The sequence below is a fragment of the Leopardus geoffroyi genome, chromosome D1 (assembly GCF_018350155.1).
Source record: "Leopardus geoffroyi isolate Oge1 chromosome D1, O.geoffroyi_Oge1_pat1.0, whole genome shotgun sequence".
NCBI lineage: Eukaryota > Metazoa > Chordata > Mammalia > Carnivora > Felidae > Leopardus > Leopardus geoffroyi.
In genome coordinates this window covers 59,000,571-59,028,335 of record NC_059329.1, presented here as the reverse complement: position 1 = coordinate 59,028,335, position 27,765 = coordinate 59,000,571, and the positions used below count along the sequence as shown (strand labels likewise).

At 53.3% G+C, this 27,765-nt stretch overlaps 1 protein-coding gene across 2 annotated transcripts; it reads right to left on the bottom strand.

Annotated features, from left to right (window-relative positions):
- Positions 1–398: 398 nt before the first annotated feature.
- On the bottom strand, positions 399–27,289 carry STARD10 (StAR related lipid transfer domain containing 10). Of its 2 annotated transcripts, none has more exons than XM_045484120.1 (7): positions 27,208–27,289; positions 22,734–23,044; positions 4,429–4,576; positions 3,717–3,820; positions 2,943–3,060; positions 1,069–1,121; positions 399–818 (listed from the first exon to the last, which is right to left on the bottom strand). In XM_045484120.1, the coding sequence occupies exons 2-7, from the start codon at positions 22,938–22,940 to the stop codon at positions 573–575; spliced, it is 876 nt and encodes a 291-aa protein (XP_045340076.1). In that variant the 5' UTR covers positions 22,941–23,044; positions 27,208–27,289; the 3' UTR covers positions 399–572. The 2 variants fall into 2 exon arrangements, with proteins under 2 accessions (XP_045340076.1, XP_045340075.1); XM_045484119.1 differs by lacking the exon at positions 27,208–27,289 and adding an exon at positions 23,434–23,687.
- Positions 27,290–27,765: the final 476 nt, after the last annotated feature.

Below are 27,765 nucleotides of genomic sequence, written 5' to 3'. Positions count from 1 at the left end.
CAGGTGGTACCAAAGGGGCCTCAGGCTGAAGGTCACACAGTAGAACCTCACCCTCGGAACCCTGAACCAGGGCTTCCGGCCAGACCTACTTCTATTAGAGCAGTGAATGGTAGCCAAATAGCCTGGAGCAATGAACATGTAACAAGGACAGGTGAACGGATGAGTGAACTAAGGAACAGACACAGGAAAACAGAACACACCATGGACAGGAGGAAGGGGTGACAACCTCACACATACTCCAGCTACACATGGGGAAATGAGGGGATGTCTAAAGGGGCAAAGGCCAGGGGATCAATAATAAAATTAACAAAATGAACCCTAGAACAAGGGGATTAAAGGCGACGGTGGTCAGTGGTCATGCCCGGGCAGGTGGGAAACAGGCACAGCGACGAGCCAGCTGAGGCTGTGGGATCGTTTATTGGGGCTGTGTCCAGTGGGGCCGCAGCGCCAGCCTGGGCCCCAGCCCACCGTCTCTAGGAGGCGCAGACGGTGGGGGAGGGGAGAAAGCGCGGGAGGATCCGCCACCCCTGACCCCACTCCATCTTGTCTAGGTCCCTGCGGTGGTGCCACAATCAGGTGAGCGAGGTGTCGTCGTCGCTGCCCTCGCCGCCCGCGCCGCCCGTGCGCTCCTCCCGGCTCTCCGTCACCGCGCTCTCATCGATGTTCTCCAGCGAGTCCGCGTGCTGCACGGAGAGCTCCGACAGCGCCAGGCTCGGCAACGGGCTCTGCTCCGGGTGTAGCCACGGCTTGAAGTGCGGCTGATGTTTCTGCTTCCACTCTGGGTACTTGACGCACGCCTTGTACATCTTCTTCATGGCCTGGGGGGGCCGCCACACATCCGAGTCAGGGGTGGACACGGCGTGGGACTGAGTCTTCGCCACTTCCCGGCCTGCGCCCTCCAGTGGCTCAGTCCCCCGCTCCCGGGACCCTGACTCTAGCCCATTTCATAACTCCGCCCCTCAGCCCTGACTCCGCCACCCCTGACTCCCAGTCTCCATCCCTGACCCACCCCCTCAGCCGGAACCCTCTCTCGCTGCTTACATACCCCAAAGTCCCAAGGCCACTCACCTTGGGAGCCAGGAACTGAGAAGATTTATTCACTACCCACTTGGGTAAGGAGCCTATGAGAGCAGGGAAGAGTAATGAGGAGAGAAGGGAAGAAGCAGCCTCAGGGACCCAGCTCCCTCCAAACATACATATCAACCTACTCCTTCCAGCCTGGGGCTTCCAAGGAGGCTACCCTCTTCTCCATGGGAGGGGAGGAGGCTGTGAGGCAAGTCCTGTAAGACTTCACCATCCTCACTCTCTCTTTCTGTCTCAGACCAAGGTCCCCAGGCTCAATTCTGTCGTATCCCCTCCCCCAAACCCACCTGCTATACCCCTCCTGTCCCTCTGCTAAGCCCCAAAGCATGGAAGAAAACCACAGGGTCCTAAGTGACCACAGGCTACAAGTGGGTTGAAATCCTGACCCACCAAACTCCTGCCTGTCACCTCCCCTCCACTGACATTCTTTCTCATACCCAACCTGTGAATGGCCCTGATGCTCTACCCCGCCTTCTACCTGTCCTCCCAAGCCCCCTACCCCAGGCAGCCTAGCTGCTACATAGGCCTCTTGGCTAAGCTCCCCATCCTGGGCTCACCTGGAATCCATAGTTGGTAGCCCAACCATCCACCCTGTCTCATTCCCAAATGTCTGCTCTTGCCTCTGACACCCAGCACACTCAGTCAGTGAGGTGCTAGGGAGCCCTGGGCCTACATCACTGGGTGCTTGGTGGGGTTGGGGCACACCCGGGCAAAGATGTTCAGGGATTACCCGTCCTCCAGACATTCACCCATTCACTCACACTCCACATCCACTCCATGACACTTACTCTGGGCCAGCCCCAGGGACCCAAAGAGCAACTCACTGTCTGAGACGCGACAGTGTACCAAATGCTCTGCTAGAGGGGAATGGGCCTGCGAGCATGGAGCCAGTGGTAACTCTGGGCATCAGGGACAGAGGAGGTGACATGTGAGGCAGTCCTGGGGGCATGCGTAAGGGAGGAGAGATGTTTCTAGGATGAGGGAAAAAGCTGCCTAGACAGGGAGGTGGGACGGTGTAAGGTGTGAGGAAGGACTGGGAAATGTGGGGAGGGGGCTTAGACTTTACTCTGAGGGCAACAGAAAGTCACAGAAGAATTTGAATCAGAAGAGAATCATGAGGAAATGCATGTTTGGGAAAAATCCCTCTGTAGCTGTATGGACAGAGAAGGTCGTTGACTATGGAGAGAAATGACAGATTCAGGAGCTGTTTAGAAGGTACAATCAATAAGAATTGGTGGCCAGACCTGGGAGCTGAGCAGAGGGCATCCCAGTCAACCGCCAGGTTCTTGGTATGGGTGACTAGGGGGAGGTTTAGGAGAAGGGGAAAACTAGGAGGGGAGATAGTTCATAGTTCAGCTTTGGACACAGTGAGTCTCAGGTCCCAGAAGACATCTTAAGGGATGAGTCCAGGAGGCCAATGGCCACAGGGATCTGGTTCCCAGCAGAGAGAGACATGTCAGCTGGCCACAGAAGCCTTGGGAGTAGCTGAACATTCCCAAGGGGAGGAGAACTGAAGCCTGGAAAACTCAGGGCCTCTGGGATGGGCAGAGGATGGGAGCTAGCAAGACAGATGGAGTGAAAGCAGACAGTAAGCAGGAAGCCAGTCAGAGCATGGAGGTGTGGGAGCCCAGGAAAAGAGCTCCAAGCTTTGTCATGGAGCAATGGCTACCACTTTGGCCTTTGCTTTTCAAACCAGTATAAAGTCTCAAATCTTGGTTCAAATGATATTTCGGATGGAGATGCCCCAAAATACAAAACAACTCCTAATACAGGCTCTTTTTGATCCCTAGTAGATCAGGCCACATCTCCTGTGGTATAGGAAAGGATCCCATGATAAGCTGCCAGGGCCAAGCCCTCACCTTTGGGGTCCACCTGGGCCAGGTAGGTGATGACGCAGCTCTTGGGCCCCGTGCTCTGGATGAGGTAGCCCGTCTGGATGGACACAGCTCGGACCAAGTCTTTCCGAGGTGGGTATTTCTGGGGATGGAAGGCAAAGGGAGGTGAGACTGAGGGTTGGGACAAAAGAAGTGTCTTTATGAGTACACACACACACACACACACACACACACACACACACACAGAGTCAGTTAGTTCACATCCCCTGGCATCCACTCCAGAACAGGCCTGATGTTGGGATAGGGAGAAAGGGAGGACTCAGTCTAGGTCACTGTTGCCTCTCAAGGTTTCCCTGTTCCCCTCAGGAAAGCCCTCAGTCTGGAGTCAGGGGTCATGAGCACATACATGGGCATTCACACATGCACTCATCTTTGCCCAGGCCAGCTGTACCTGCCTGTCTTGCCTGCTGTGGAGATCAAGGTGGCCCAGCCTCAGGGAAGTAAGAGGCCCTGCCTCTTACTACTTGCACCCCCTTTCCGAGCCAGCCCATCCCACTTGCCCACAGTGATGGCTCACATCACCCTCTTCTCATCTGCCTGAGAGCTGAACAGGGAGACAAGAGCCATTATTCTCACTATATAGTAAGGAAACTGAGGGCCAGAGAGCTTCGTGCCCAGACTGAAGTCACATGAAAGTCATGGTAGTAGCCAGAAGCCTCTTCCTGGGCCAGGCTTGCTGGCCCAGCCGTACCTGGGACCTTCCCCTGCCCACCCAGCAGGGAAGGCAGGTAGACTCACAGGATGTTTGACTGAGTAATTCATAATGATGTAATCAGTGCCCATGGGGAGCCAGGAGCGGAGGGTGATGACATCACGGTTCTTCAGGGGCTTTGGACACCTCCCTGTGGAGGGCAAGGGACAGTTCAGCAAGACCTCTGGCTGCCTGCCTGCAAGGGAGGGCATAGCAGAAGCCAGGGACACAGGGATGCCTAGTTAATCGCCAGTCCCCCCTGATCCAAACAGATACACCCCCCACCCACCCACCAGACCACAATCCCAGAGCTGACACTAGGAAAGAGACAGAACCCTCTCCCTTCTTGTCACCAGCCATTCCTGCTCACAACCTCACACGGCCCTTACCTTGCTGGCCTGGCCTGTTTGTATATGTGAATGTGAATATATTATTGTGAGTGTGTGTATCAGAAAATGTGTGACTGCGAATATGTGGCATGTGGCCATGGAGTGTGTACATGACTCTGTGTGCATGTGTGTGGAGTGTGTATACATGAACATGGGAGTGCATATGTGTTTGTGAGTGTACGTGTGTGTGCCCAAGGGTCTAGGAGTGGACAGAAATGTCAGGGAGGGCAGCCCTACATCTTAGCACTCAGGTCTCTGAGCAGCCTGGCCATGGGAGTGATCACAAGGAGGAAAGGTGGGAGAAGGAAGCTGGGCTGGAGGCCTGGATGGAAGCAGGGAGGCTAGGATCAGTGTTCTTGCGCCTGCTCACAAGAGTAATAGCCCACGTCAGCATTGACTGTTAAGCGGGCAATGTCGAAAGTCTCAATGACGTTGCTGTCCCACTTCTTTCGGTATTCAATGTCGTGTAGGACGTCATAGAGTGTCTCAGCTGGCACATCGCGGCACTCCATCCGGCACTGCAGACAGACACATGGGTTGTTAGGGTCACACAGGGCTAAAAGCCCCAGCCAGGAGACCAAAGGGCAGACAGGCAAGAAGGGGAGAAAGAACATGAAGAAGAGCTTACCTGTCCAGCCCTCCCAGAAGCCACCCGTGCGAGGAGAGAGACAGCCCCTGTATCCAGAGACCATCTCCCCCATCTCAGCTCCCACCAAACCTCCCGTTCCATCCCAGTCTCCTTTTCCAGGAAGCCTTCTTGAATGACCAGGCCAGACCTTCTGGACTCCCGTACACTAAATCTCTATATCTATGCCCTCCCAGACCACTGATCTTCATGGGTGGAGGCTCATGGCTGACTCAGCGGAAAATCTGGTATGGTTACATGCTAAATGAAATGAAGGCATAAACAAACAAATACCTAAATGGATGCTTTCTTTCATCCATGGTACTCACCACCTGACCATACAATTTACCTTTTTTTAATTCCTTTATCCAACAAATATCTTTGGATTTCTTACAGTTTTTAGCTCTGTCCTCAAAGAACTTTCCGTCTAGGGGAGAGAAGAGCCAAGGATCCCCTTTTTTATTTAACCCTCAAAACAACTCTGCCAGACAAGAAATGCAAAGAGGAACTTGAGGCTGAGAGAGGTTGAGTAACTTGACTAGGGTCACCCAGCTAGTAAGCAGCAGAGCTGGGATTTAACCCAGATCATATGTCTGGGAAGCGAGTAAAAACAGAACTAGGTTTTGCTAGGTTTGCACTCAGCAAGGTGAAACTTAGTTCACGTCCTTATTCGGTGATTGTTTTCACCCAAAAGCTCAAAGCCTAGGCACAAGGTCCCCTCAGCAACTGGACAAGTTTTCTTATGTAGTTTAAAAAGGTCTCCCAGACCTGGGCATTCAGACAGTGCCACGGGAAACACATAGAAAGCAAACTTTGGTTTTCTTAATTCTAAAATTGGGCTGATACCTCCGAGTATTTCTGTGAGAGCAAAATGTGGTCATGTGTATAAAGCACTTAGGATAGTACCTGGCAGAAATAAAGGTAACACCTCCACTGGTGGCTGGAGAAAGAAGGGCGGGGATGGGGGGTGCGTGTAGAGAAGGAAAAAAAAAAAAAAAAAAAAAGGATAGTACCTGGCATGTGGTGAGTGTACCTCTCAGTATCTCTGGGAGATCTTTCTACTTAAATAATTTCCTTATTGTAGAAACAGTACTATATGTTTCAGAAAGTTTGGGGCGCCTGGGTGGCTCAGTCGGTTAAGCGTCCGACTTCGGCTCAGGTCACGATCTTGCGGTATGTGAGTTCGAGCCCCGAGTCGGGCTCTGTGCTGATGGCTCAGAGCCTGGAGCCTGTTTCAGATTCTGTGTCTCCCTCTCTCTCTGACCCTCCCCCGTTCATGCTCTGTCTCTCTCTGTCTCAAAAATAAATAAACGTTAAAAAAAAATTTTAAAAAGAAAGTTAGACATACAGACAGCAAAAAGAAAACCATCATATTCTCATCATTTAGAGATTGCCACTGTTAACACTTTAATGATTGTTCTTCCCAAGCCTTTTCTGTGCATATTTCCCCCGAATGAGATTATTCTGTGCATTCCATTTTGTAACCTTCAGGCAACAATCTCCACCATTTTGTTGCAGTAAATTTTCAGCACATCTAACACTCAGAGCATATTCACATTTTTCCAGTCGTCTCAACCAGGGCCGAGCAGAATGGCTCCTGTAAAGAAGCATGATGAGAGGAAGGGCCGTTTACCATCAGTGAGGTAGTGACCAGGGAACACACACCATCAACATTCACAGGTGCATCTAAGGAGTGGGTCTCAAGAAGTGTGCCCTTTGGGCCCCCAAAGAGATACAGAAATTTGCCATGGAGATGGGAACTCCAGAAGCTCACTGACACCAGGCTCAACAAAGCTGTTTGGGCCAAAGGAATAAGGAATGTTCCATACTATATCTGTGTGCAGTTGTCCAGGAAACTAACAAGGATGAAGATTCAAACAAGCTCTATGCCTTAGTTACCTGCGTACCCACATCACTTTCAAAAATCTACAGACAATTAATGTGGATGAGAACTAATTGCTGATTTTCAAATAAAGATACAAAACTGCAAAAAGAAAAGACAAGACAGACAAAATCAAAGTTCGAGGACAGATTCTAGCCTGCAAAAACTCACTGTGTGAGTCTGAACAAATCACCTTCCCTCTCTGCTTTTCTGATCCATGAGGAAGGTTATGACTCTAAATCCAGTCATTAAACTAACAGCCCCAATTCTAGCCCTGTGCAGAGCACAGAACAATCAGAGGTGAATCTGAGACCTGTCCTTGAGAGGCTTCTAGTTGAGGGAGGAGACCAACTTGAAAATGGAGAGGTACCCTAAACTGCCCAGTGAGGGCACAAAGGAGGAGGTCAGTTCTGCAGAATGGAGGCAGGCACCTCTTCTCCACTAATACTCAAAAGGTCCTGGTTCCAGGTTTTCCTAGAGAAATGCAGAATTCTGGGGCTGGGTGAGATAAGATGAGCCTGGAACATCTTATTGTGCCAGAAAGTAAGGACATACTCACAGAATGATAGGGACCTTGCCAAGCAGATACAGGAGCCAGATGAAGGGCTCCCACTGACTGGGTGAGTGACTTGTCAGGGTCTGCCCAAGGCTTTGCCAGTTTTAGCACTGAAAATCCCACATCCTAGGAAAACCCTCCATTCCAGACAAACTAGGAGAACTGGCCACCTACCACAGGCTAAAGCTAGGACAACCCGAGTATCAAAATAGTGATAATCAGGGCACCTGAGTGGCTTAGTCAGTTGAGTGTCCCACTCAGATTTTGGCTCACATCATGATCCTGGAGTTGTGGGATCAAGCCCTGCATCGGGCTCTGTGCTAAACATGGAGACTGATTAAGATTCTCTGTCTCCTGCCCCTCTCCCCTGCTTGCACATGCACGCTCTCTCTCTAACATACAAAATAGAATGAAAAAATAAAATAGTATAGTAACAGATTATTCGAGGCTCCTGGGTGGCTCAGTTGGTTAAGCGTCCAACTTCAGCTCAGGTCACGATCTTGCTGTTCATGAGTTCAAGCCCCACGTTGGGCTCTGTGCTGACAAGTTACAACTGGGTGTTGCCTGATAGAATGCAACGAAGAGAATACAGGCACCACTTAGGTGACATTTCTGCCAAAGATGCATAACCGAAATCCAGTCATTAGAAAAATCAGACAAACCCCAAATAAGGGACTTTTACAAAAGTCTCCCCTGCTGAGTGTCAGGGTTGTGAAAGTCAAGGAAGTAGCCAGGAACTCCCATCACACCTAAGGAGACTAATGACACGTGTGAAGGAACGAGTGAGTGAGCGAGTGAGTGAGTGAGTGAACGGAGTGAGGGAAGGGCTGGGATGGTGAGAAAGGCGTGGGGGAAGATGGCAGAGGTCAAACTGGCAGCAGCAGCAGCAGCAGCCGGACGACCTGTACTGAGCAGCTGTGTGGAGGTCTGGACGCTGCAGCAGACATTCAATGCTAGCTCACTCTTCACCCCAAATTATGAGCTGGCATTACTCCTGTGCTGTGCATAGAAGACTAGGGCTCAGGAGATTAAGCAACCTGTCTGAATCAGACAGCAAGAAAGCAGCAGAGCAGGGATTCAAAACCGGATTTTCCTGTACTCTCAACCATCAAAGACCACTCACGTGTGGCTTCTGAGGAAATGAGAACTTCTCTATAGCGAAGCTGACTTGGCTTTACAAGTCCTCAGAGGTGTTATCCTGGGCAGTGAGTGTGTGGAGGGGCAGTGACGACAGAATTATGCTCTTGGGCTAGAACCCTACCTGGGACTGCCTCTTCCCTCTGGTCAGGCTCAGCGTGCACAAGGACCCAGGTGCACTCACGGCTGGGGGTTGGGTGCACCCTGAGGAGAGGCCCACACTGCCCAGACACCGCTCAGGGCTGTTGTGGCTTCAGGACCAAAGGCCTCCCTCTGAGACAGCGGGAAGTAGGCGGGGCTTGCATGGCCACGAGACAGACCCAAGACAGACCTGGCAGTTGAGTGTAAACTTTGCATAACATTTCATCTTTACACTCGATCTTAGCCAAAAGGCTGAGAAGCGATAACATTTCATCTTCAAAATAGGGGAACTTTAAAGGTTTCCCAGGCTGGTGGCAGGCTCTTGGGCAGGAAGGCCGGCAGTGGCGCTCTGCTGGCAGGGCAGGAAACCCTGGCTGGGGCGGTGGTACCGCAGGTGACAAAACAGGCAGGCTGGGTGGCTGGTCCAGAGAGCAGAGTGGAGAGTGACCGTGGGCGTCTTCATCCCGCCTGGCTCCCAGCCATGCTCTTTCCACAGCCCCCAGGAGCTAGGGGCCTGTGCCAAGAGGGGTAGATTACATAGGGCATTGTTCCTGCCCACTGTGGCAGCTGCCACATCTGCGAGGTGTAATTCTAAGAGGCTTCAGAGGGATGGTGGGGGTAGTGGTGAGTCACTGGAGAGCACCTGGGGGGCAGGCCTGTGACTGGATCCCACAGCCATTGGGCCCTGGGCAAGTCAGTCACTTCATCTGGACATCTGGGAGCTGCCCCTGCAAGCCAGAACTGAAGGGGGTTTGCTCTGGGTTGCTCAGTCAAGGAGCCATGCTGAGCTGCAAAACCCTCAAAGCCTGGTTACAGCGGGGAAGCTGACTTGCAGCTGAGAAAACTGTGGCCCAGAGGGAGCAAGTGACACCAGAGAAACTACAGACCGTATTTCCCACATTCCACTCTCTCTAGCCCCGGGAGGTAGAAAACTGGAATTGCTCAGAAGCCCTGGGACCTGCACACCCTCAACCCTCAACACACTTAGTCCTACGGAGCCATGGTCAGAAGGGACTGGACAAGTGAAGAGGGCCACCAGGGAAGACTCTTGCAGGTTTTGAGCCTGGCAATCCCAGGTTCCCATTCCAGTTCCTTCCCCTTGGGCACAAGCTCCTGAGTCTTAGTTTCTTCACATGAAAAACAAGGATAATAAGAGTACTTATCTCATGGGGATGTTGTGATTCAATTAAACGAGATCATGTATGCAATATACCTGGCACATAGTAAATACTCAAAAAATAGTAGCTGTTAGGACTTCAGCCGGCTTCCATGAGCAGCCATTCACACTTCCACAGGATAGGACCAGGTCACATTTGCATTTTGTGCCCTTTATGCTTCTCTGGCCTCATCCTGGGGCCTGCCTATTGGTCCATCCATTTATCTATCCACCACTTTCTTTCTAGAGTCTGCTATATACCAGGACACTGCAACTGGGCAGGAGGAACTTGGAGATGAGCCAGAGGCCCCAACAAGTGGGTAGCATGAGAGACAAGGACACAGAATCCCAGCAGAGAATGAGTAGGGGTGGGGGAGAGGGGCACAGTAACTGTGGGAGCAGAAGGCAACAGAGCCTAAAAGGAAAAGGGGCAGAAGTGCCGCAAGGGGAGAGAGGGCATTTCAGCAGAGGGACCTGGAGACTTAAAAAAATAAGTACAGGGGCGCCTGGGTGGTTCAGCTGGTTAGGCTTCCAACCAGCTCAGGTCATGATCTCGTGGTTCGTAGGTTCGAGCCCTGAGTCGTGCTCTGGGCTGACAGCTCAGAGCCTAGAGCCTGCTTCAGATTCTGTGTCTCCCTCTCTCTCTGCCCCTCCCCCACTTGTGCACGCTCTCTCTCTCTCTCTCTATTTCTCAAAAATAAATAAATAAACATTTTAAATAAATAAATAAATAATTAAGCACCAAGCAGGATCCAGTGCCCAAGCTGTGTCTCATTGTGCCCCTCTCTTCTCTCCCACCCTTGCCCTGTGCTTCTCTGGAGGCCTTCCCAGTGCTCAGCTTTAGAGAAGGAGGGATCTCCACAGAGGGAGGGAAATGGTGGGGAGAAGGGCTCCAGTATCTCCCAGGACCCAGGGAGATAGCTGAGCCGAGACAGGGGACAAGAAGTAAGGTCACCTCCACAGGGCTGTGGTATGGCCTTGAGGGCCAAAGGCCACGTCAGTAACCTGCAGACTGACAGACAGGTGGATCCAAGTTTGGCCCTCACCCCAGGTCTCCAGTATCCTTGCCCGTGGGATACATGCAACACACGGATTATCCCACAGTCCTGGGACCCAGGAGATTATCTCTTCCTCCACACTCTTCAGTTACCACTGGGGAGAGTGAGGCCCAGAGAAGGTAAGGGGTTCGTGTGGGCTCTGAAACATCCCACAGGCTGTGCTGACTACTCACAATGCTGCATTTTAATAGACAGTGTTGTAAAAGGAATAACTGTTATGCAAATCATCTTTTCCATATTCAAACAGAACCATATTCAAATCAAAGGAAGCATTCCTGACTAGGGGTGGGGTACTCACTATCAAATCAATCACAGCCTTGAATGATAACCACAACCTCAATAACCATTACCATGTACCAATGGCTCCAAATCACTGCCTAAGTCATCATCACAGAGGAGACAACAACACTTGGCCCATGGACCCCATAGGAGCTGACATGTAGGTCAAACCGCCTCTGCCAGTTGTCTGCAACGCCAAGCTGTATCCTGTACAAATACTGTCTCTTATCCTCCCAACACCCCAATGGGTATCATCATCCCCATTTTACAGATGCAAAAACTGAGGCCCAGAGCATTACGAGGATTGACCAAGGCCTGAAGGCTAAGAGTGGTAAAGCAGAGAACTATCGCCTGGGTGTGTCTGACCCCAGATTGTTAAGGCTTTCTGCTACCTTCATCAAGGGGCAGGACTGGCCCAGCTCAAACAACACGCTGGCAACTGAAGACTGTCTTAGTTAATTGACGGTTATTATGCAGAGCTCATCGGATTCGGAGTGCTTGCTCACCAGGAAAGCGAAGCTCAGACATTCTTCCTCAGAGCAGAGGTCCTGACTCCACCCTCAGACTGCACTGGGCTCAAAGACAGAGCTGTACTTTCCCAAAACTCCACCCAGGTGCTCTGCACCTGGAAGACCCCCGAGAATCTTTCAGCCACTACATTGCCCCACCAGACCCAGCCAGGCCACACGCAGGCTCGTGTTTACATAGCAGTTCCAGGCTGCCTAGGGCAGACAGGCCTCTGCCCAGCTACATCCTGCTTTCCTGGCCTTGGCCTGGGCAAAGGACTTCAGCTCTGAGTCCCAGTATCTTCATCTGTAAAACAAAGATAATCCTCCCCTCAGAACGGAGCTGTGAGGATTAAGTGAGGCTTGTACAGAAAGCTCCAACAGCAGCTGCTCTTCCTCCAGCCCCAAGCCCCAGTGCCACCCCCCCCCCCCCCAGGACTTCTCAGGCCCTGCCTACAGGAGCACCTTCTTGCTAATCCCCAAAGGGCAGGATATACAGGGCCAGGGAACAAAGTTTAAAAAAACAAAAATGCCCCGATCCCTCCACAGTGTGGATGGACAGGGAGCAAATGGGCAACCCTCTTCCACCAGGGCCCTACAAAAATGTATCTGCTCCCCCATCACAGCCCACACAACCGGGCACTGCCAGCTCCATGTCAACCCTGGTGCTGAGAGATGCAGCCTGGCCAGGGGCATATAGCAGGTGAGAGGCTCAGCTTCAGCAGAGCCTCTGCCTCCTGTTCTGAAGGGACCCCTCCCAGGGGCCCCCACTGTCTCTCCCAAAGGCCTCAAGAAGCCAGCATTAAGCCAAGTTGATAAAGCACCTGCCCTTGCCTCTGGGTTTCTGGAGCTCCCAGAATGCAGACCTCTAAGACCTTCCTCCATGTCCCCCCCAAATCTCAAGAATAGCTCAAGGGCACTGACACAAGGGGTTGGAGAGAAAGTGGGGAATGGGATGCAGGAGGAGAGAGGTCTCATCAGTTCTGCTTTCTGAGAACTTTCCTTCTCTGGCTCCTTCCCTATTTTGTTTTTGAACAAACTTCAGTCTGGCTGTTCCCTGTCCAGGCAGCCCTTCCTGTTCTTAAATCTTTTAGGATGACCTGGGGCCTACTTCTTGTCTCCTCCACCCCCAGGGCCTCCCTCTATCAGCATGCATTGCAATGCACTGATTGGCCCACAGTGCTGTGGCCCCCTTATTCATCTTGGCATCCCCTGTATCTGGCACGGTTTAGTAAAGAAGTATTTCTGAAGGGAAGGATGGACAGGTGAGACAGAAAAGAGGTTGTGCCTGTGTAGGCTTCTCTGACTTTTAGAGTGCAGGGGCCATGGCCAGCAGTCCTTAGAGCTTCTGTGGACTTCAGAAGGAAGAATCTTGGTGAAAACCTCCTAGACTTGTAAAAATCTCCATGGCACTTGAGCCTTACTCCTTCTGCCATCATCCTTACATAAAATGCAGTGTAGGGGTAGGAGGTGTCAGAGACAAGTTCAGGGAAGATTCTGGGACTTGCTGAAAGATCCTTAATAGTTCTGATAGTTAAAGAAAAGTAAATTTAAATGGTACTGAGGTGCGAATTTATATTTTAGTAAATTAGCTAAATTATACAAAATATTTACTGCTTGTGAGGACATGCTAAAACTGTTACACAGTTAGTGACACCAAATATTGGTTCCACTATTCTGAAAAACTGTTTGGCAAATTTTTTTAAGTTTATTTATTTATTTTGAGAGGGAAAGAGAGAGAGAGCACATGAGCATGAGCAGGGGAGAGGCAGAGAGAGAGAGAGAGAGAGAGAGGGAGAACCCCAAGCAGGCTCTGCGCTGTCAGCACAGAGCCTAATGCGGGGGTTAATGTCGTGAACTATGAGATCATGACCTGAGCCAAAATCAAGAGTCAGACACTTAGCTGACTTGGGCCACCCAGGCTCCCCCATTGGCAAATATTTTTTAGGTCATAAAAATGTCTCTCAACTCGATTCCTGGAACTCCAGGACCAGAAATTTATACTCAGAAAAAAACACCAAAAAAACTTGCTACAATATTTATGACTATATTATTGCATTTATAATTAGCAAAATATATTGAGAACCTGGAACATCACCAACAGCTGGGTCTGGTTGGGTTAAGACACATCACCTGGATGATTGCTGCCCAGCTACTGAGAACTGCGCATGGCTCCCCACCACCCACCCAGGGAAGGGCAGGCTCTGAACCTTCGGAACCCAGAACAGGCCTGCATGGAGCAGCTGCCGGAAATGTAGAATTAATAATTGGGTAGCAATACAAGAAACTTTTACAGATGCAATGTTAAATGAAAAAAGAAGATACAAACTTGTACCTGTGCCAAGGTCTAAAGTATGTATAAATTATGTACACTCTTGTGTGAGAGTTGAAAGGAACCAAGGAAAAAGTTTTACTCAGGAATTGAGGCTCTGGTGATTTATTTTTCCTTTTTGGATTCTTGGTACAACACAGTTTATACAAGACATAGAAACTATACTTTTTTCCCCGAGTTGAGAGTGTTGTCCAGAACCTGGAGGTCCTTGTTCCCTGGATCTGGAAGTCTAGGCTGAGCTGAGATGGGGCCTGAGGCTGCCCATGTTAATGCTGAGTTACCTTAGAAAGGCTCCGCATCATCTGACCATGCTAGAAGTGGAACCAGAGGGGGACCCCCCCCCCAAAGCTGCACAGGCAATGACAACCGTGGATGGGCAGGGCAGGGAAGAGGATGCAGGAGGCCAAGATGCAGCTACAAGGAGGAGCACCTAAGTGGAGTCCTAAAGGATAAACGGAAGAGCAGACGGCACTCAGATGAAAAGGAGGCGAAAGAGCTCTGGGCAGAGGTGCTGGCATGAGCCTGGGGGCTGGAGGAAGAGGAGGGCTCAGGTAGTTCCACTGGGTAACCTGAGTGAACATGGAAGGAGGCGGGAGGAAATGGAGCTGTCCCTAGAGAACCTCAGGCTGTTCATTCATTCATCCATTCAGCAAAAGTTACTGGTGTGCTAAGAGCTTCACAAATTCATTTAATTCCATCCTCTCAATTACCTGGGAGGAGGGAAGATTATGCCCATTTGTAAATGGTAGCTCAAAAAAGTGAAGAGAGGAACCAACACAGAACCCAGTGTGACCCACAGTTCACCAAGGCTATTCCCTGAGAACCAGGTTCTGCTCTGTGGAGGACCCAAGGAATTCCAGGTGAGCGAGCACCTGGCCAGGTGAGACCTGTCCCTGAGGATCCATGCTAGGGGCTGGGTCCGTTGGGGCTGGCTCTGTCCGGAGTGAGGGGAGCTGGAAGGACACAGAGAGCATGTGTGGTGTGAGCCCAGAGCAGGGGCTCTATCCCCCATCTTCTAGCTCAGTATCCGCACCTGTACTATGACCACAAAAGCTCTATGGCCCTCTATTCTGAAAGGAAAGGGATCTGGCACCAAATACCTCCAAACCATCTTCTCCCCAAAATTGGGGTCCCCTTGAGACTATGGAGAGTGCAGGTGCTGCCATCCCTCCCCTAGACAGGGCTCCTAAGTCTGCTCAGGCAGACTAACCCAGGCTCTTTGCTATGCTCTCCATCCAGTGCTGAGTGACTCATACCTACTCTGCCTCCTTCCTCTGTCCTTCCCCCAAGTCTCCAACAGCTTCCCTGGACCCATACTGCACCCCTCAGACTCTAGACCAGCAGGCCCCAGCTGCGCAGCAGTAAGAACCATCCTGCTCTGACATCTCAGAAGCTGACCTCCTGGTCTGGAGCTCCTGCCACTCCAGCCCTGGAGGAGGTGGGAGAGCCAGACAGAAGAGGGAGGAGAGGAGAGAGGCAGAGAGTGGGTGGGCCTGGAAGAAAAGGAAGGGATGGGGGAGACTAGTGACACAAGACACGAGACAATGGCCAGGGCTGGCACACAGACATCAAGACAAACACAAACTGGATAAACATCTCCCAGGGCTCCAGAGACAGCCCGATGCCCCCCAAAGCACTCTCTCTAGTAAGCTCCAGACAGCATCTTTAACAGCCTCCTGGGCATCACCCCCTGGACGGCCCACAGGCTCTCACTCACCATGTCCAGTACTGTCGTGTTATCCACCCCAATGCCCACTGCCCTGTGCCCCCCTCCAGTGCCTAGAACCTAGGCATGGCTCTGGACTCATCCCTCCCTCTCATTCCTGGGATTGCACTCAGCCATGACCTTCCAACAGCTCCTCTTCACCAACCCGAGGCAGGCTTCCTCATTCTTGCTTGGACCACTGAAGCAGCATCCTTGTCTCTGGTCTCCTGGCTCCCAGGCCAGTGCTTTCCCAGCAGCTAGGGAGCTTTCTAAAACCCAGAGCTGATGATGGCACTGCCCAGCTTGAAAGTCCCTGCTATCTTTCTCTCTCTGCCTTCAGGCCAGATCCCAACTCCAAGATGTCCTCCTCACTCTGGTTCCGCCTCCACTCCTTCTCACTCTCAGTCTGCACTCCTGCCTCTGGGAGCCTACCCCACTGAGGGATTCAGTGAGAATTGCTCAGCTTGCCACCTGGCTCCTGCTGGGCTCCCAAGGCCCCACCCAGACACCCCCCACGCTGCCAGCCACTGGCCTCCCTCTGCCTGAGTTCTCTTGGAAGGTTGTCCCCATCTTTGTCAGTCTCCCCACTAGGCTTCAGGAGCAGGGCCCAGTGTCTCCAGCACTGGCATGGCGGCTGGCAGAGTGGGTGGGAGGTATGAGAAGAGGTTTGTTGAATGAATAAAAAACTGATACAGAAAAAAAATGGAGGAAAGGGGACGAGTAGAGACATAAGGGCAGAAGCAGTAACCATCAGAGATGGGGACAGAGAACACACCCTAAGAGGAGACCCTGAGACCCAGAGGTAGGCCCAGAGGCTGGGTCAGGAGGCTGAATGGAGGTAGGGAGGGGAAAACTGTGGCAGAACCAGCACTGAGCCTGGGGCTAGAGCTGCCAGGAGACAGCTGAGGAGACATAATTGGATCAGAGACAACTCTGCTGCAGTGAGGGGGCGTGACTCACACACACAGTAACACCAGACACAGAAACACACAGTCCCACACTCAGAGGCACATACACACCACCTCAGACACATGCACACACATACACACACATACATACATTCAATACGATTTACTGACCCCAGTCAGGTTTCTGCCCCAGGGATGTCACCTGGGCAGATGTGAAGAGGCTCACAGTCCACCCAACCGAGGACCCTATCACACACGCAGTCACCCACAATCCAGCTCCACAAACAGAAGATCCGCACATAGAAGGCCAGACAACCCCTATCATACCATCCTGTCTTCATAACACCACCATAACCACCATCTGGTATCTTATTTAATGATCTGTTTGCTTCTATTCTTCTTGTCTCTTCCTTAGGATGTAAGCCTCATAACAGCTGAGTCTGATCTGAGTTGCCACTAAATTCCTGGATATAACACAATACTTGGCATATAGTATGTGCTCAATAAAAATGTGTTGAATGAATGAATGTCACAGACACACAAGGGAACTCCATCCTCTCTGCCAAGCCTCTGCCTTAGACTTTTATCATTTTTTTGGTCCAGAATCAGGTCCTAGGCAACCTGGAAGGAACCAGAGATGGGGAGGGGGGCCCAGGGGGTGGGTGCCAGGAGATGGTAGAGGGGATCTCAGCAACTAGGAGCAGATGCAAGTTGTGGCATGAAACCCAAGGATGAGATTAAATGGCCCAGGACCACAGTACTCATCCCCCTACTTCCCATGTGTGTGTGCTGCGGGGGACAGTGTACATGTGCAGGCATTTCTCACCTGCCCCAGTACATAAAGATTCTAGAGATATCAGAAGTAGCTAGTATCTGTCTTCAGGGAGCCTCGGATGAGAGGCAGGGAGGCAAATGTTAGGTTAAAGCCCTAGAGAATAGCTCCAGTGGCCCTGTGTCACCTGCCCCAGGCTCTCTAATGACAGGTGAGAGGAACCTATATTTGGCATGGGATCCACCACTAAGTCCTGGGCCTGCCACTTTCTTTCACTGTCTGTGTTTCTGAAGGTTCAAGGGCCCCAAAGCACAGAGCCCAGCGCAAGCATGCCAGAGGGGATAAAGTGAGGCGCCAAGAAGAACAGGGACACCTCAAGCCTAATACCTGCTCTGAACAGCTTTCCTCCCACCTGTTGTTGGCACATGCTCATCTGCCTAGGTCAGAGGCCAAGGTAAAGGATCAGGGCTGGAATAAGGTTTCTATCCTATCTATCATGGTGGCAACCTGGTTGCCAGGCCTGTGGCCCCTAGCCCCTCAGGAACCAGCTGGAGTGGCCCAGCCAAGGTCCCAGATTCTGGAGTCATAGCACCCACAGCCCTGGTTCCAGGTGGCCCAGCCAGGCGTGGAGATGCAGAGGAAGAAAGAAAACCCATCCGTCTCCAGGACTCCCTCCTTCCTCTCATCTCCTGAAACTTTAAAGACTCTGGGCTGGAAACTGAGCTGGGGCTCGTTAAAGTTTAAAAGCCAGAGCCTGGGGAGCCGGGTGTGGAGGCACAGAGCCAGCCTGGGGACTAAGGGCTCTTCTGGCCCCAGGGAGACACTGACTGGAGGCACCTACCCCCACTCTGCTCAAACTCACAAGGTTCCTCACCCACCAAGGCAGGCATCAAAGGGGCTGCATATCCACAGTCTTACACCCCAGACTGCACAATGCAGTTTGCACATTGCAAAGGGTTATGCTATAACTACCATGTCCCATCCATTATCCCTCCTAAATCTCTCTGGATGCAATCCCTTGCTCCATTCCCCACAGCCCCTGCTTTCACACAGGACTCAGCACCTCTATCCAGACAAATACAGTATCCTCCCCTTCCTCTTCCTCCTCCTCCACTTCCTACCTGTTTTATCGAATCCTCCCCCACCCCCCCGCCCCAGCCCAGCATCCCAGGACCTCCAGGACCCATGTTCTGGGGCCTTGGTCCAGCTCTCTAATCATCTCCAACTCCATACTAAACCACCTGCCAGTCTCCTAATGTACTACTCTATTTCCCACCTCTGGGCTTTGCACAGCTTGCTCCTCTATATGGAAGGCTCCCAATGCAATCAAACTTGTCCATCTCATTCGCCACCCAATTCCAAAGGGATCACCTGAGCATTCCAGGAAGCCCTTCCTGGCCCCCAAGCTGGTTCAGAGGCCCCCTCTGGGTCTCCATAGCTTCTGTGACAAGTGTCTGTCCATGCACAAAGGAGCTCCTTGAGAGCAGTGCTTGGGCTTGATCCTCCTCTCTGTCCCTAACCTTCAGCATAGGGCCAGGCAGAGAGGCTATCAGTGAATGTTCACTCAATGAGTAAATGAATGAATGAAGTGCCCAAAGACAGGCAGGGCAGCACTACTCAACAGATGAAGAAGCTAAAGCCTAGGTGGTGGCAGCAACCTGCCCAAGGCCATGTGGCCGTGACTCTGGACAACATGCTCTCTCCTCCAGAGACTCAGCCTAGCCCAGAAAGACTTCCCCTAAAGTTTCCAGCCACCTCTGACCTGAGGCACTTAGAGGGAACAGACTTGAGAGTATGTAGGGGGTGGGGTGAGGGTGCCTTATGGGAGCAGGTGGACAGTGAGATAGGGAAGGGAGGGGCCGAGGAGCTTTCTCCAAAGCAGAAGGGGAGGAGCCATAGGAAAGGAAGTCAGAGAAGACAGGTCCCTACTGCTCAGCTTCCTGTAGCAAGAGGAACCTCAGGTTCTCAGCCACAGTCCCTCAAGAGACCTCCCACCAAGCCCCTCAAGGACCCTGCTCACTAGGCCCACTCCTGCCTCTGTGGTCTGCCTGTGAACATCTGCCCCGTGTAGTAGGCAGAAGTCACCTGGAACTGTCCTTCCTCTCTTTACCAGGGTCTGGAAACTTCTGAAGACAGGACCAGATCTCCTCTGCCTCTCACATGGCTAGCCAAGCACAAGGTTAGGCAGGCTGCAACAGTGGAGAGTCTGAGCACATGAGCATCAAGGGCAGGGCTTGGCAGGCCATGTCACCTCCTGCTTTCTTCCCCTCATTCCTCATTTCTCTCCCATGGGCCCTTGAGTCCCATTAGTTCAGAGGCCCTTAGAGCCAGGAAAGTCCCAAGGCAGAAATGGAGAAATAGCCCAGAAAAGGGCAGGGACATACCAATGGTAATCCACAGAAGAGGATACCACAGCCAGGAATGGACTTAAGCTGGCCCTGCTTAAATGACTGGCAGACCCCTTAGTTTTGCATTTCTCATACACTCAGACATTGGCCTGGGCATTGAGAGACCTAGGTTTGGTTCCAATCTGCCCTCTGCCTTGGACCCAGGATCTGTGTTCAACATCTGCCTCTGGAACAAGGCCGGACCTCTCAAAAGGCAGTGTCTTCCTCCTCTCCAGTGCCCAAAGCACATTGTAGACCTGAGGTCAGGCCAGGCCATGTTGGAGGCCAGGAGGGAGGAAAAGGGTAGAGATGACCTCCAACAACCTCTCCCCTTTGTCTTTGCTCCAAATGTTGGGACCAGAGCTACAGTGGCTTTCGGGGACCTCTGGACACAGGGACAGGGAGAGGATAAGTCTAGGGGAAGGGAGATTGAGGAGATAATCAATAAGGTAGACCAATAGATGGAACCCTACCCCCACCCCCACCTGAGGATCACGAGAACAGGGCATGTCCAGAGTGCAGGCTGGCTTTCCCAGCTCAAGGGGCAGGCCCACAGACAGGCTGGGGCAGGATGGGGTCAGGGGTCAAAAGCTAAACAAACACCTGTGGTTGAGTCCCAGCCCCCTGGAGTGACCCAATCATCCTTGGGGACTCTGGCTTCAGACCTGCTGTGTGACCTTGGCAAGTCACTTCACCTTTCTGGGCCTCAGCTGTCTCATTTATCAAACAGGAATGGGATTATGAGAACACCGTGTACTTCAAAGAGTTACTGATGGGGTCAAATGCCATAACGTTGACTAACAATGTGAGCCCAAGCAGAGGGGGGCAGGTGCTCTGGAGTCAGGCTGGCTTGAGTCCTATGCCTGCCTCAGCTGCTCTGTGATCTTAAGCAAGTGACTCTTGGCCTCAGTTTCTTTGTAGCATGAAGACAAGCCTACTACTGCCCAGGACTGGCCTGAGGGTAAATTTGAAGATGGAAAGATGCTTGACTCCTATCAGAAATGAGATTTCCTGCATGGAACCTGGGAATCCTGGAATCTTGGGGATGGGATGCTCAGAGACTCCTGCGCATCTCCCAGAGCTCCACTTGGCTGGGCTGAGGGGATGGGGAGTCAGGGGGCTGGCCGCTCAGGATGCCCATAGCCAAGGTCCCAACCTCCATCCTAGGCTCCAGCTCTGTTTGCCTCCTGTCCCCAACTCTATCTCCATTGTGGGGAGAACAGAGAGAGATAGGCCGGGAGACTGGAAATCTGGGTTCCAAGCCTGGCCCTTCTAGGACTTGGCTATGTGACCCTAGACTGGCCTCTGCCCTTCTCTGAGCTTCAGTGTCCTCACTTACACCCCAGTGAGGAGGGAGTATGAAACAGGGATTGCAAAAGGTCTTCTGGCACCTCCAAACTCTGCTCAGTCTGAGAGGGAAGGAGGATCCAGGTCCCAGCTAGGGACCACAACACCCAGTTTTTCCAAGTCCCCTCCTCTCCCAAGGAAGTCCACTTGACAAGACTGATCTGGCCACAAGAGGTCTATTGTGGCAGTCTGGCCCCAAGACCCGTCAACTCCAGTCCTGGACTGGGCTGGGTTTATTCATTAACCAAGCCAGTTGGAGGAGGCAGCTCCGCCCTATTGACACAGAGGGTGGGAGTACTGGACTTAGTTCAGACCTTCCCCTTCTGGAGAGCCTTAAGCCTTTCTCAGATCACAGGAAAACAACCTTGTTCTCACAACAACCTTGCTCACCTTTCATTCAGTCTGTTCCTTCCTTCTTTCCATCCTTCATTCAAACAACATCCTTGCTCTATCTGTGTTGGATGTTAGGGATGCAAAGAGGGATAGGATCTGTCCCTGCCCTCAGAGAGCACCAAGCTGGGACACACCAGCTGCCCTGTGCTTCCCTGCTCCTCAGCCTCAGACACAGTTCAGGCCCCCAGAAAGCCTCTGGCCCAGGGCCCTCAGGCCTGGGCAGAGTCCCAGATGGGGAGACACACATGGAAACCCAGAGAGAAAGAGATAATCAGATAGCTGGGATGCAGACAGAGCGTCACGGGGGTGATGGGGAAGAGAAAGCAGAAAGCATGAGCCAGAAGGCCACATGGGACAGATGGACAAAGCTGTAAACGACTAAGATTTAGTAAAGCAGAAAGGCATAGGGTCAGAGAGGGAAGGTCAGCTTTCTTAGACCGTGGTATGAAGTCAAGATGCCAGAGCTAGGTCTGAGAGCAGGTTCTGGGTAGGAGTGCCCTCAGAGTCCAGTGCCTTTCCCCTCTACCCCCCCAACAGGAATATACTCCCCTACATCCGGGAGGAGGGCAGCAGAAAGAGGAGGGCAAGGGAAAGGCAAGGGAAATGAAGGACACAACCTACTGCCAAGAACCCATTTAAGGGAGAATTTCCCCCCTCGAAATGAGGCACCGACAGCAATACCAGATGTGTTGAGGGGAGCTACCGAGGCCTCTGGACCAGAGTCTTCACCAGCCTCTGCCCCATCTAGGCCCCAAGGGGTGGTGGGCTGATTGGGTCCCAAACCTCAAGCCTGTCCGGTTCAGGCAAAGAGGAAAGTCATGGGACTTTGAGGAGTGGGGCTTAGGCTCTGAGGGAGCTGATGTGCCTGTGTCTGCCCTGCATCTGCTGGCCTCCCTTGGCCCCCTTCTCCCATAGCCTGGCCCTGTGTAAAGCAGGGACATCCAAGTCCCTGCCTTCAGGATCTGCCAACCACAACCCTAAGTCCCTGCAGGAGACTCTGGGAGCAGCCAGGGAAGGAAGAGGGAAGAGCAGCACATCAGGCAAGAAGGAATCAGGTCCCTGGCACCCAGGGCTGCGGAGAGTGAGGACAGACCAGGAATTAGGGAGAGAAGGGCTCAGTCTCCCCACCTGGGATGACTCAAGTCAGGGACCCAGTGAAGACTTGCACGGCCAGCGCAGTCCCAGAAGGAGACCACTCTCTCAGGCCTGGCAGCAGCCCACTTCCCAGGAGCAGGCAAGGGCATGCAGAAGCCTGGGTTCTGGCTGAGTGAGCCAGAGTGAGTCACACCCCCTCTCCAGGCCTCAGTTGGCCCATCTGTGTGAGGAGCCCTTGCCCAACAAACTGTGCCTCCTCCTGGTTCCCTGGCAGGAAACTCCTTCTGAGTCCAGGTGCCCGACCAGGTGTCTGTGGCCCTGCAGAGGAGCAGGGGACTCCCTGTCGGAGGCAGCAAGGGCGCAGTGGAGGCTGCACGTGGGGCAGGGCAATCCTACCTTGATCTTGTGCAGGGTCCGATCCATCTCCACAGCCTGCACCCACACAGACACGCCGGCCTTGCTGTAGGTCAGATTCCAGCCCTCCTCAGCCTCACACTCTGACCGGAAACTGCGGAAGTCCTGGTCGTCGGGCACCTGGACACTATCGCGGCCCAGGACTGGCCGAGGCCCTTGGGGCTCTGTTGAGGCAGCGGACTTCTCCATGGGGAGGCCCAGCGCCCTGGTCCTAGTCCCGCTCTCCTGGGTCCTCCGCGGAGGCTCCGACAACGTCGACGCGGCTGCAGATGCTGACGCCACCTTCCTGGGACCTGCAGGACCGGTTTGAGGACGGGAGTCAGTGCGCTGGGGGCGCGGGTGGGGCTGTCCGGGGTCCTGGGCCGATGGAGAGTTCGAGACAGGCAGAGGCTGACCCCCTAGAGAGCGCGGAATCGCACAGGGCAGTCACGGGGGCCACCCCCAGGAGCGACCCCAGACCTCCCTAGGGCCGGAGTGGGGGCCGCGTATCGGGTGCGGGGGCTCCTCAAGAGCTCTTCGGGAACCCAGGGGAGGCCAGGACCCGAGGTGACGGACGGTCCGGCGGGGCTCCGCGCAGTGCCCGCCGGACCGGCTCAACTAACTCGGCAGCGGCGCCGGCGCGGGCTGCGCGCCGGGCGGGTGGTGGGGGCGGGGTGGGGCGCCCGCCCAGCCGGACGCTCACCTGTGCCCGCTGCTCCGCGGGGGCCCGCCAGGGCCCGGGGTGCGAGCGCCTCAGCCGCCGCCGCTGCCGCCGCTGCCCGGGCGACCGGGGCCGCGCGGGGGCTCCGGGGGGAGGAGCAGTGGGTCCCGCCGCCCGGCCCCGCCCCGTGCCCCCCCCCGCCCCGCGCGCCCCCTCCCTTTCTCCCTCCCTCCGGGCTAGGCTCAGAGGCTCGGGGGCTCCGCTCCCCGGGGCTCGGTATTTTCCAGGCTGCGGAGGTACAGCTGACGGAGCTCGGAGCCCCGCCCCGCCCCGCCCCGCAGGGTCCTAGCGCCCGCCCCCGCCCGCCCCGGAGGGGGACGGGGCCGGGAGAGCGCTAGTCCTCAAGCTAGGGTTGGGGACGGGGCTGGAAGGGGCCGAGTTAGAGTGGACTCTGAGAGGAGGGGCTCTGAGGTGCTTGAAGAGGGATTCTGGAAGTTAACTGTGAGCCCCTTCTCTCCATCCCCCTCCCATACTCACAGCTATACACCCCTGCAACAACCTACTTACACACAGGCATGCTGTCCCCAGACATCCCAGAGACGCCCCCACACGACACTCCAGAGACCCAGACATGGGCACACACCCCCGCCACAATCAAGAGCAACTTAGAGATGCCAAAGCTTGCATCCCCCACCAACCACGAGGCACGCCAAGCCTACACACTTCTAACCCAGTTCACAGTGAGGTTCACAAACCCAGGAGGAAGTTGATCCAGGCCACTAGCCTCAAGGTTCATAGACTGACCAGACTTGGGTAAAATCTCCACTCCAGTCTTACTCCCAGCTGGGGGATTTAACCAGGCCCCCCTCCAGCTTTGGACTCTGGCAGTTGTCCACCACCATCTGCCCTGAGCATCCCAGCACCTGTCCACATACCTCCCATGGACTAGACTAGGCTCTCAACAGCACCTGGCCCCAGAGTTCTGGGGCTCCCCTCACCCTCCCCAGGCAGAGCTGGCCAGGGCTCCAAAGCCACGGGGGAGATAGGTCCACCAGCACTGCAGCCACCCTTTCCAGCCTGGGAGGCTGCCATCTGCCCCCTGGGTCCTAGTGCCAGCTTTGCCTCCAGTCACTTCCAGTGAACTGAAGCCAATAAATAGTTCAACTTCTCTGAGGCCAGGCCAGCATGAGTGTGGCAGATGGCCCAAGGCTGAGCATTCACTCATTCCAGTGACTGGCCTTTGACCACAGAGGGGCAGGGAGGGCCCTTGGTGAGCTCACCTGGATGAACAGCTAACTTGCCCAGTGTTACACAGTGAGTACATAGCCATCCTGAATAGTATCCAGGTCACAGCTTCCTCTCACCCCAGGTTCCTTTCTCTGCTCTGGCTGCCCCATGCTCTCTGGGCCTTAGTTTCCCATCTATGGAATGAAGGAATAAGAATGTATAACCTCCTAGCCTCACCATCCTAGATCTCTGGGATGGAAGAGCTTTTCTTAAAGGTGCTAGAGAAAAAATGAGGAGTTGTCACAGTGTGTTCACAAATAGAGGTGTTTTTTCCTACAGTGCTTAGGGCTCCAATATGTTTGTGAATCAGGCCCAATTTTATAAGTGAGTGGGGGTGAGCAGGGAGCCATGATGGCAGATGACCTCAAAGGGCATTCTGCAAACTAAATCCTGTAAAATGAGCTGCAGGTCCCCATGAAGTGTGATCACCTTAGATCTCCAGTATGTGGGTGGCATAGTCAGATACTCACCCCCACCCCTTCTAACCCACATTCTTTAAATGTGTAGGAGTGGTGGCAGGGGAGTTGGCTCTGGGCTCAAGATGAAGCCAGGGCTATGGCTTTCTGCTATGTACCTCCTCTGTCTCCATCCTAACTCTAGGCAGGTCACTGCCCCTCCCCTGGCCTCAGTGGTTTTAGCTGACGGCCACAACCAGATTGTGTTTTATCTCCCACAACACAGTTCAGTGGGAGACCCAAAAAGGAGTCTACAGGGCCTACTCTGTGAACTGTAGCCTCTGGGATCTACGATAAGGAAAAGAGATGGGAGCACTGGCCTGGTGGATCCTGCCTCCTTAGGGCTCCAATAACATCTCAGCAGACAGCAGGCACAAGGGCAGTAAACCTTTCATGCCCATCACCCAGTCCAGGGTAAAAGAGATAAGGCTAGGTTGACAGTAGTAACGGCAGATTGACAGAGAGGTACAGATGGCAGAAACCAAACCATTACTCAAATCCAAACAGAGATTAACCAAGAATGAATCTTTTGAAGGTCTTGGGTCAGAAGTAAGTGACCTGGTACCCCTGCTTGGATAGCCATGCCTTGGGCTCAACCTTGGGTCCTGGGTTCAGGCCAGGCTAGCTAGCCAAGTGGATGGGCAGAATGACTCCCCATCCTATTTATCATTAATTTGTCCTTGCAAGTCCCCCTCCCTCACCCCCCCCCCCAAATTTAGGTGTCTCTGGCTCAGGGGTTTATGACAGTCTCCCAAACGTGACCTTTAAACACCCCTGAGCAAGAGAGAAGGACCCTGTCTGCTCAAGGGTGGAACAGTGAGCCCAGGAGGGCTGGGAAAGGGGACCTAGGGGAGGAGTCTGGGGAGGAATTCTAGGACTTGGCCGCCCCTGCACAACCTGGCAGCACAAATGGACCTGGGTTCAAATCCCAGCTACACCTATCTCTTAGCTGTGTGACCAAGGGCAGGTGACACATCCTCTCTGAGCCTGTTTCTTCATCTAAAATAAAAATACCTACTGAGAATTATTGCAATGAAAAGAGTTGTACATGTGTCAGTTTCACCCCCAAATAACCAAAAATATAACTGGGAGGGGAGGTAGAGAGAATACACTGTCCAAAAATGGCATGTTTCCAACAAAAAGTGCTAAGGTAACATCTTGATATGATGGTGGTTAAGATTCTCATGAAAGATTAAACAGTGTTAAAGGTTGGCAAGGCATGACCCCACTCTGCCCCTTGCAGACCCCTGCCCAGCCATAGGGCCCCTCCACCAGAGGTGGATCAAGGTATCTCTTTGGGCCCCCAGGACAGGGCCCAGGTCTGGCTCCTGTCTGGGTCCCGAGCCCCAGAATGGTGCATCACAGAGCAGGAATCAGAGTGGGTGTGGAAGGGAGCAGCTTGTATGAGAAGAAGGTGCTTAGCAAACTGAGAGGTGTCATGGGAATGTGAGGAATCATTACCTAGGGCACTGAGCAAGTGCTAGGTCTTACACGTGCCCCTCACAGAGAGAGTAGCTGAAGCCATGAGAGGCACAGGGATACCCCTGAATCACAAAGCAAGTCAGAGCCCATGTGGGAATCTCTAGTACCTCAGGACTGTGATTCCCGGAATGGGGGCAGGTGGTCTTTTGGAGATTTACACCAGACTTTGCTCACAGACCCCTGACAGACACTGGAGCAGGGGTCAGGGCACCTGCCTGGAGCCACCCATGACCTGGTCCCTAACACTCTCCCCTACTCCCCCGACTGTGTCCCCATCAGAACTGAAGGTCCTCAGACTAATGTCATCTGTACCCAGCCCCTCACTGTACAGATGGGGAAACAAAGGCCCAGCTAGCAGGGACAAAACAGAAATAAGAACCCAGGTCTCCCAACTCCTAACCCAAGGCTCTAACCCTGCTCTCCATTGTATGCCATCCCTTTCACTAGCCTGGGGGTGATATTAGCACAGTCACCATCCTCTCTCTCTGTCTTAAGATTCAGCCTCTGCCCAGGGTCCCCACCCTGCCCAGTGTCCTGGATGGTGAGGGGCCACCAAGTCTTGACTTGCTCCTGGGTTCTCCCTCCTACTCACCATCTAGTTAGACAGACGGATGGCTGCCCTGATCTCCCTTCTGGGAGATGAGGAGAAGGCCCCCCCCCCCAGCCCCTTCTCTCCCTACCCCCTTATCAGGGGTAACTTGGCCTGCCAGTTTGGGTGGAGAAATTCCCAGGTTGCCTGGGGTAACAAAGCAGTGTCCTGGAGGCACTGTTCTAAAAGATTGGGCGGTGACCTTTGTGAGGTCACCAGGAAGCAGCAGAGTAGAGAGGTGGTTCCAGAGGCCCCCCTTCCAGGATAGAGCACTCTGAGGCCCCCAGGGCTGGCTTGGCCTTGAGAGGGATGTGTCCTTTACAGTCTGAGGGCAGGTGGCAATAAGCTCTGGATCCCAGTCCCATCTGGAGCCGGATCTAAGTGTTTGCCCAGGGCGGTTCTTTACCCCTGCTGGGCCTCACTGAGCAAACAGCCCAAACCCTGCTCTGAGGGAGCAGCTAGAGTCTGAGGGAGTCACGGAGAGCCATACTGGCAGAGTCACCCACAACCTGGCTTCTCTTGGTGACACCGTCATAGCCACATACCATCACACTGATGCCC

Excerpts from the sequence above, each read along its gene's own strand:
- STARD10 (XM_045484120.1), bottom strand. The coding sequence starts at position 22,940 with ATGGAGAAGTCCGCTGCCTCAACAGAGCCCCAAGGGCCTCGGCCAGTC. Across the intron at positions 3,061-3,716 it reads ATTACTCAGTCAAACATCCT|AAATACCCACCTCGGAAAGA; the intron begins GTGAGTCTACCT and ends TTCCATCCCCAG. Across the intron at positions 1,122-2,942 it reads GGCCCAGGTGGACCCCAAAG|GCTCCTTACCCAAGTGGGTA; the intron begins GTGAGGGCTTGG and ends CTGCTCTCATAG.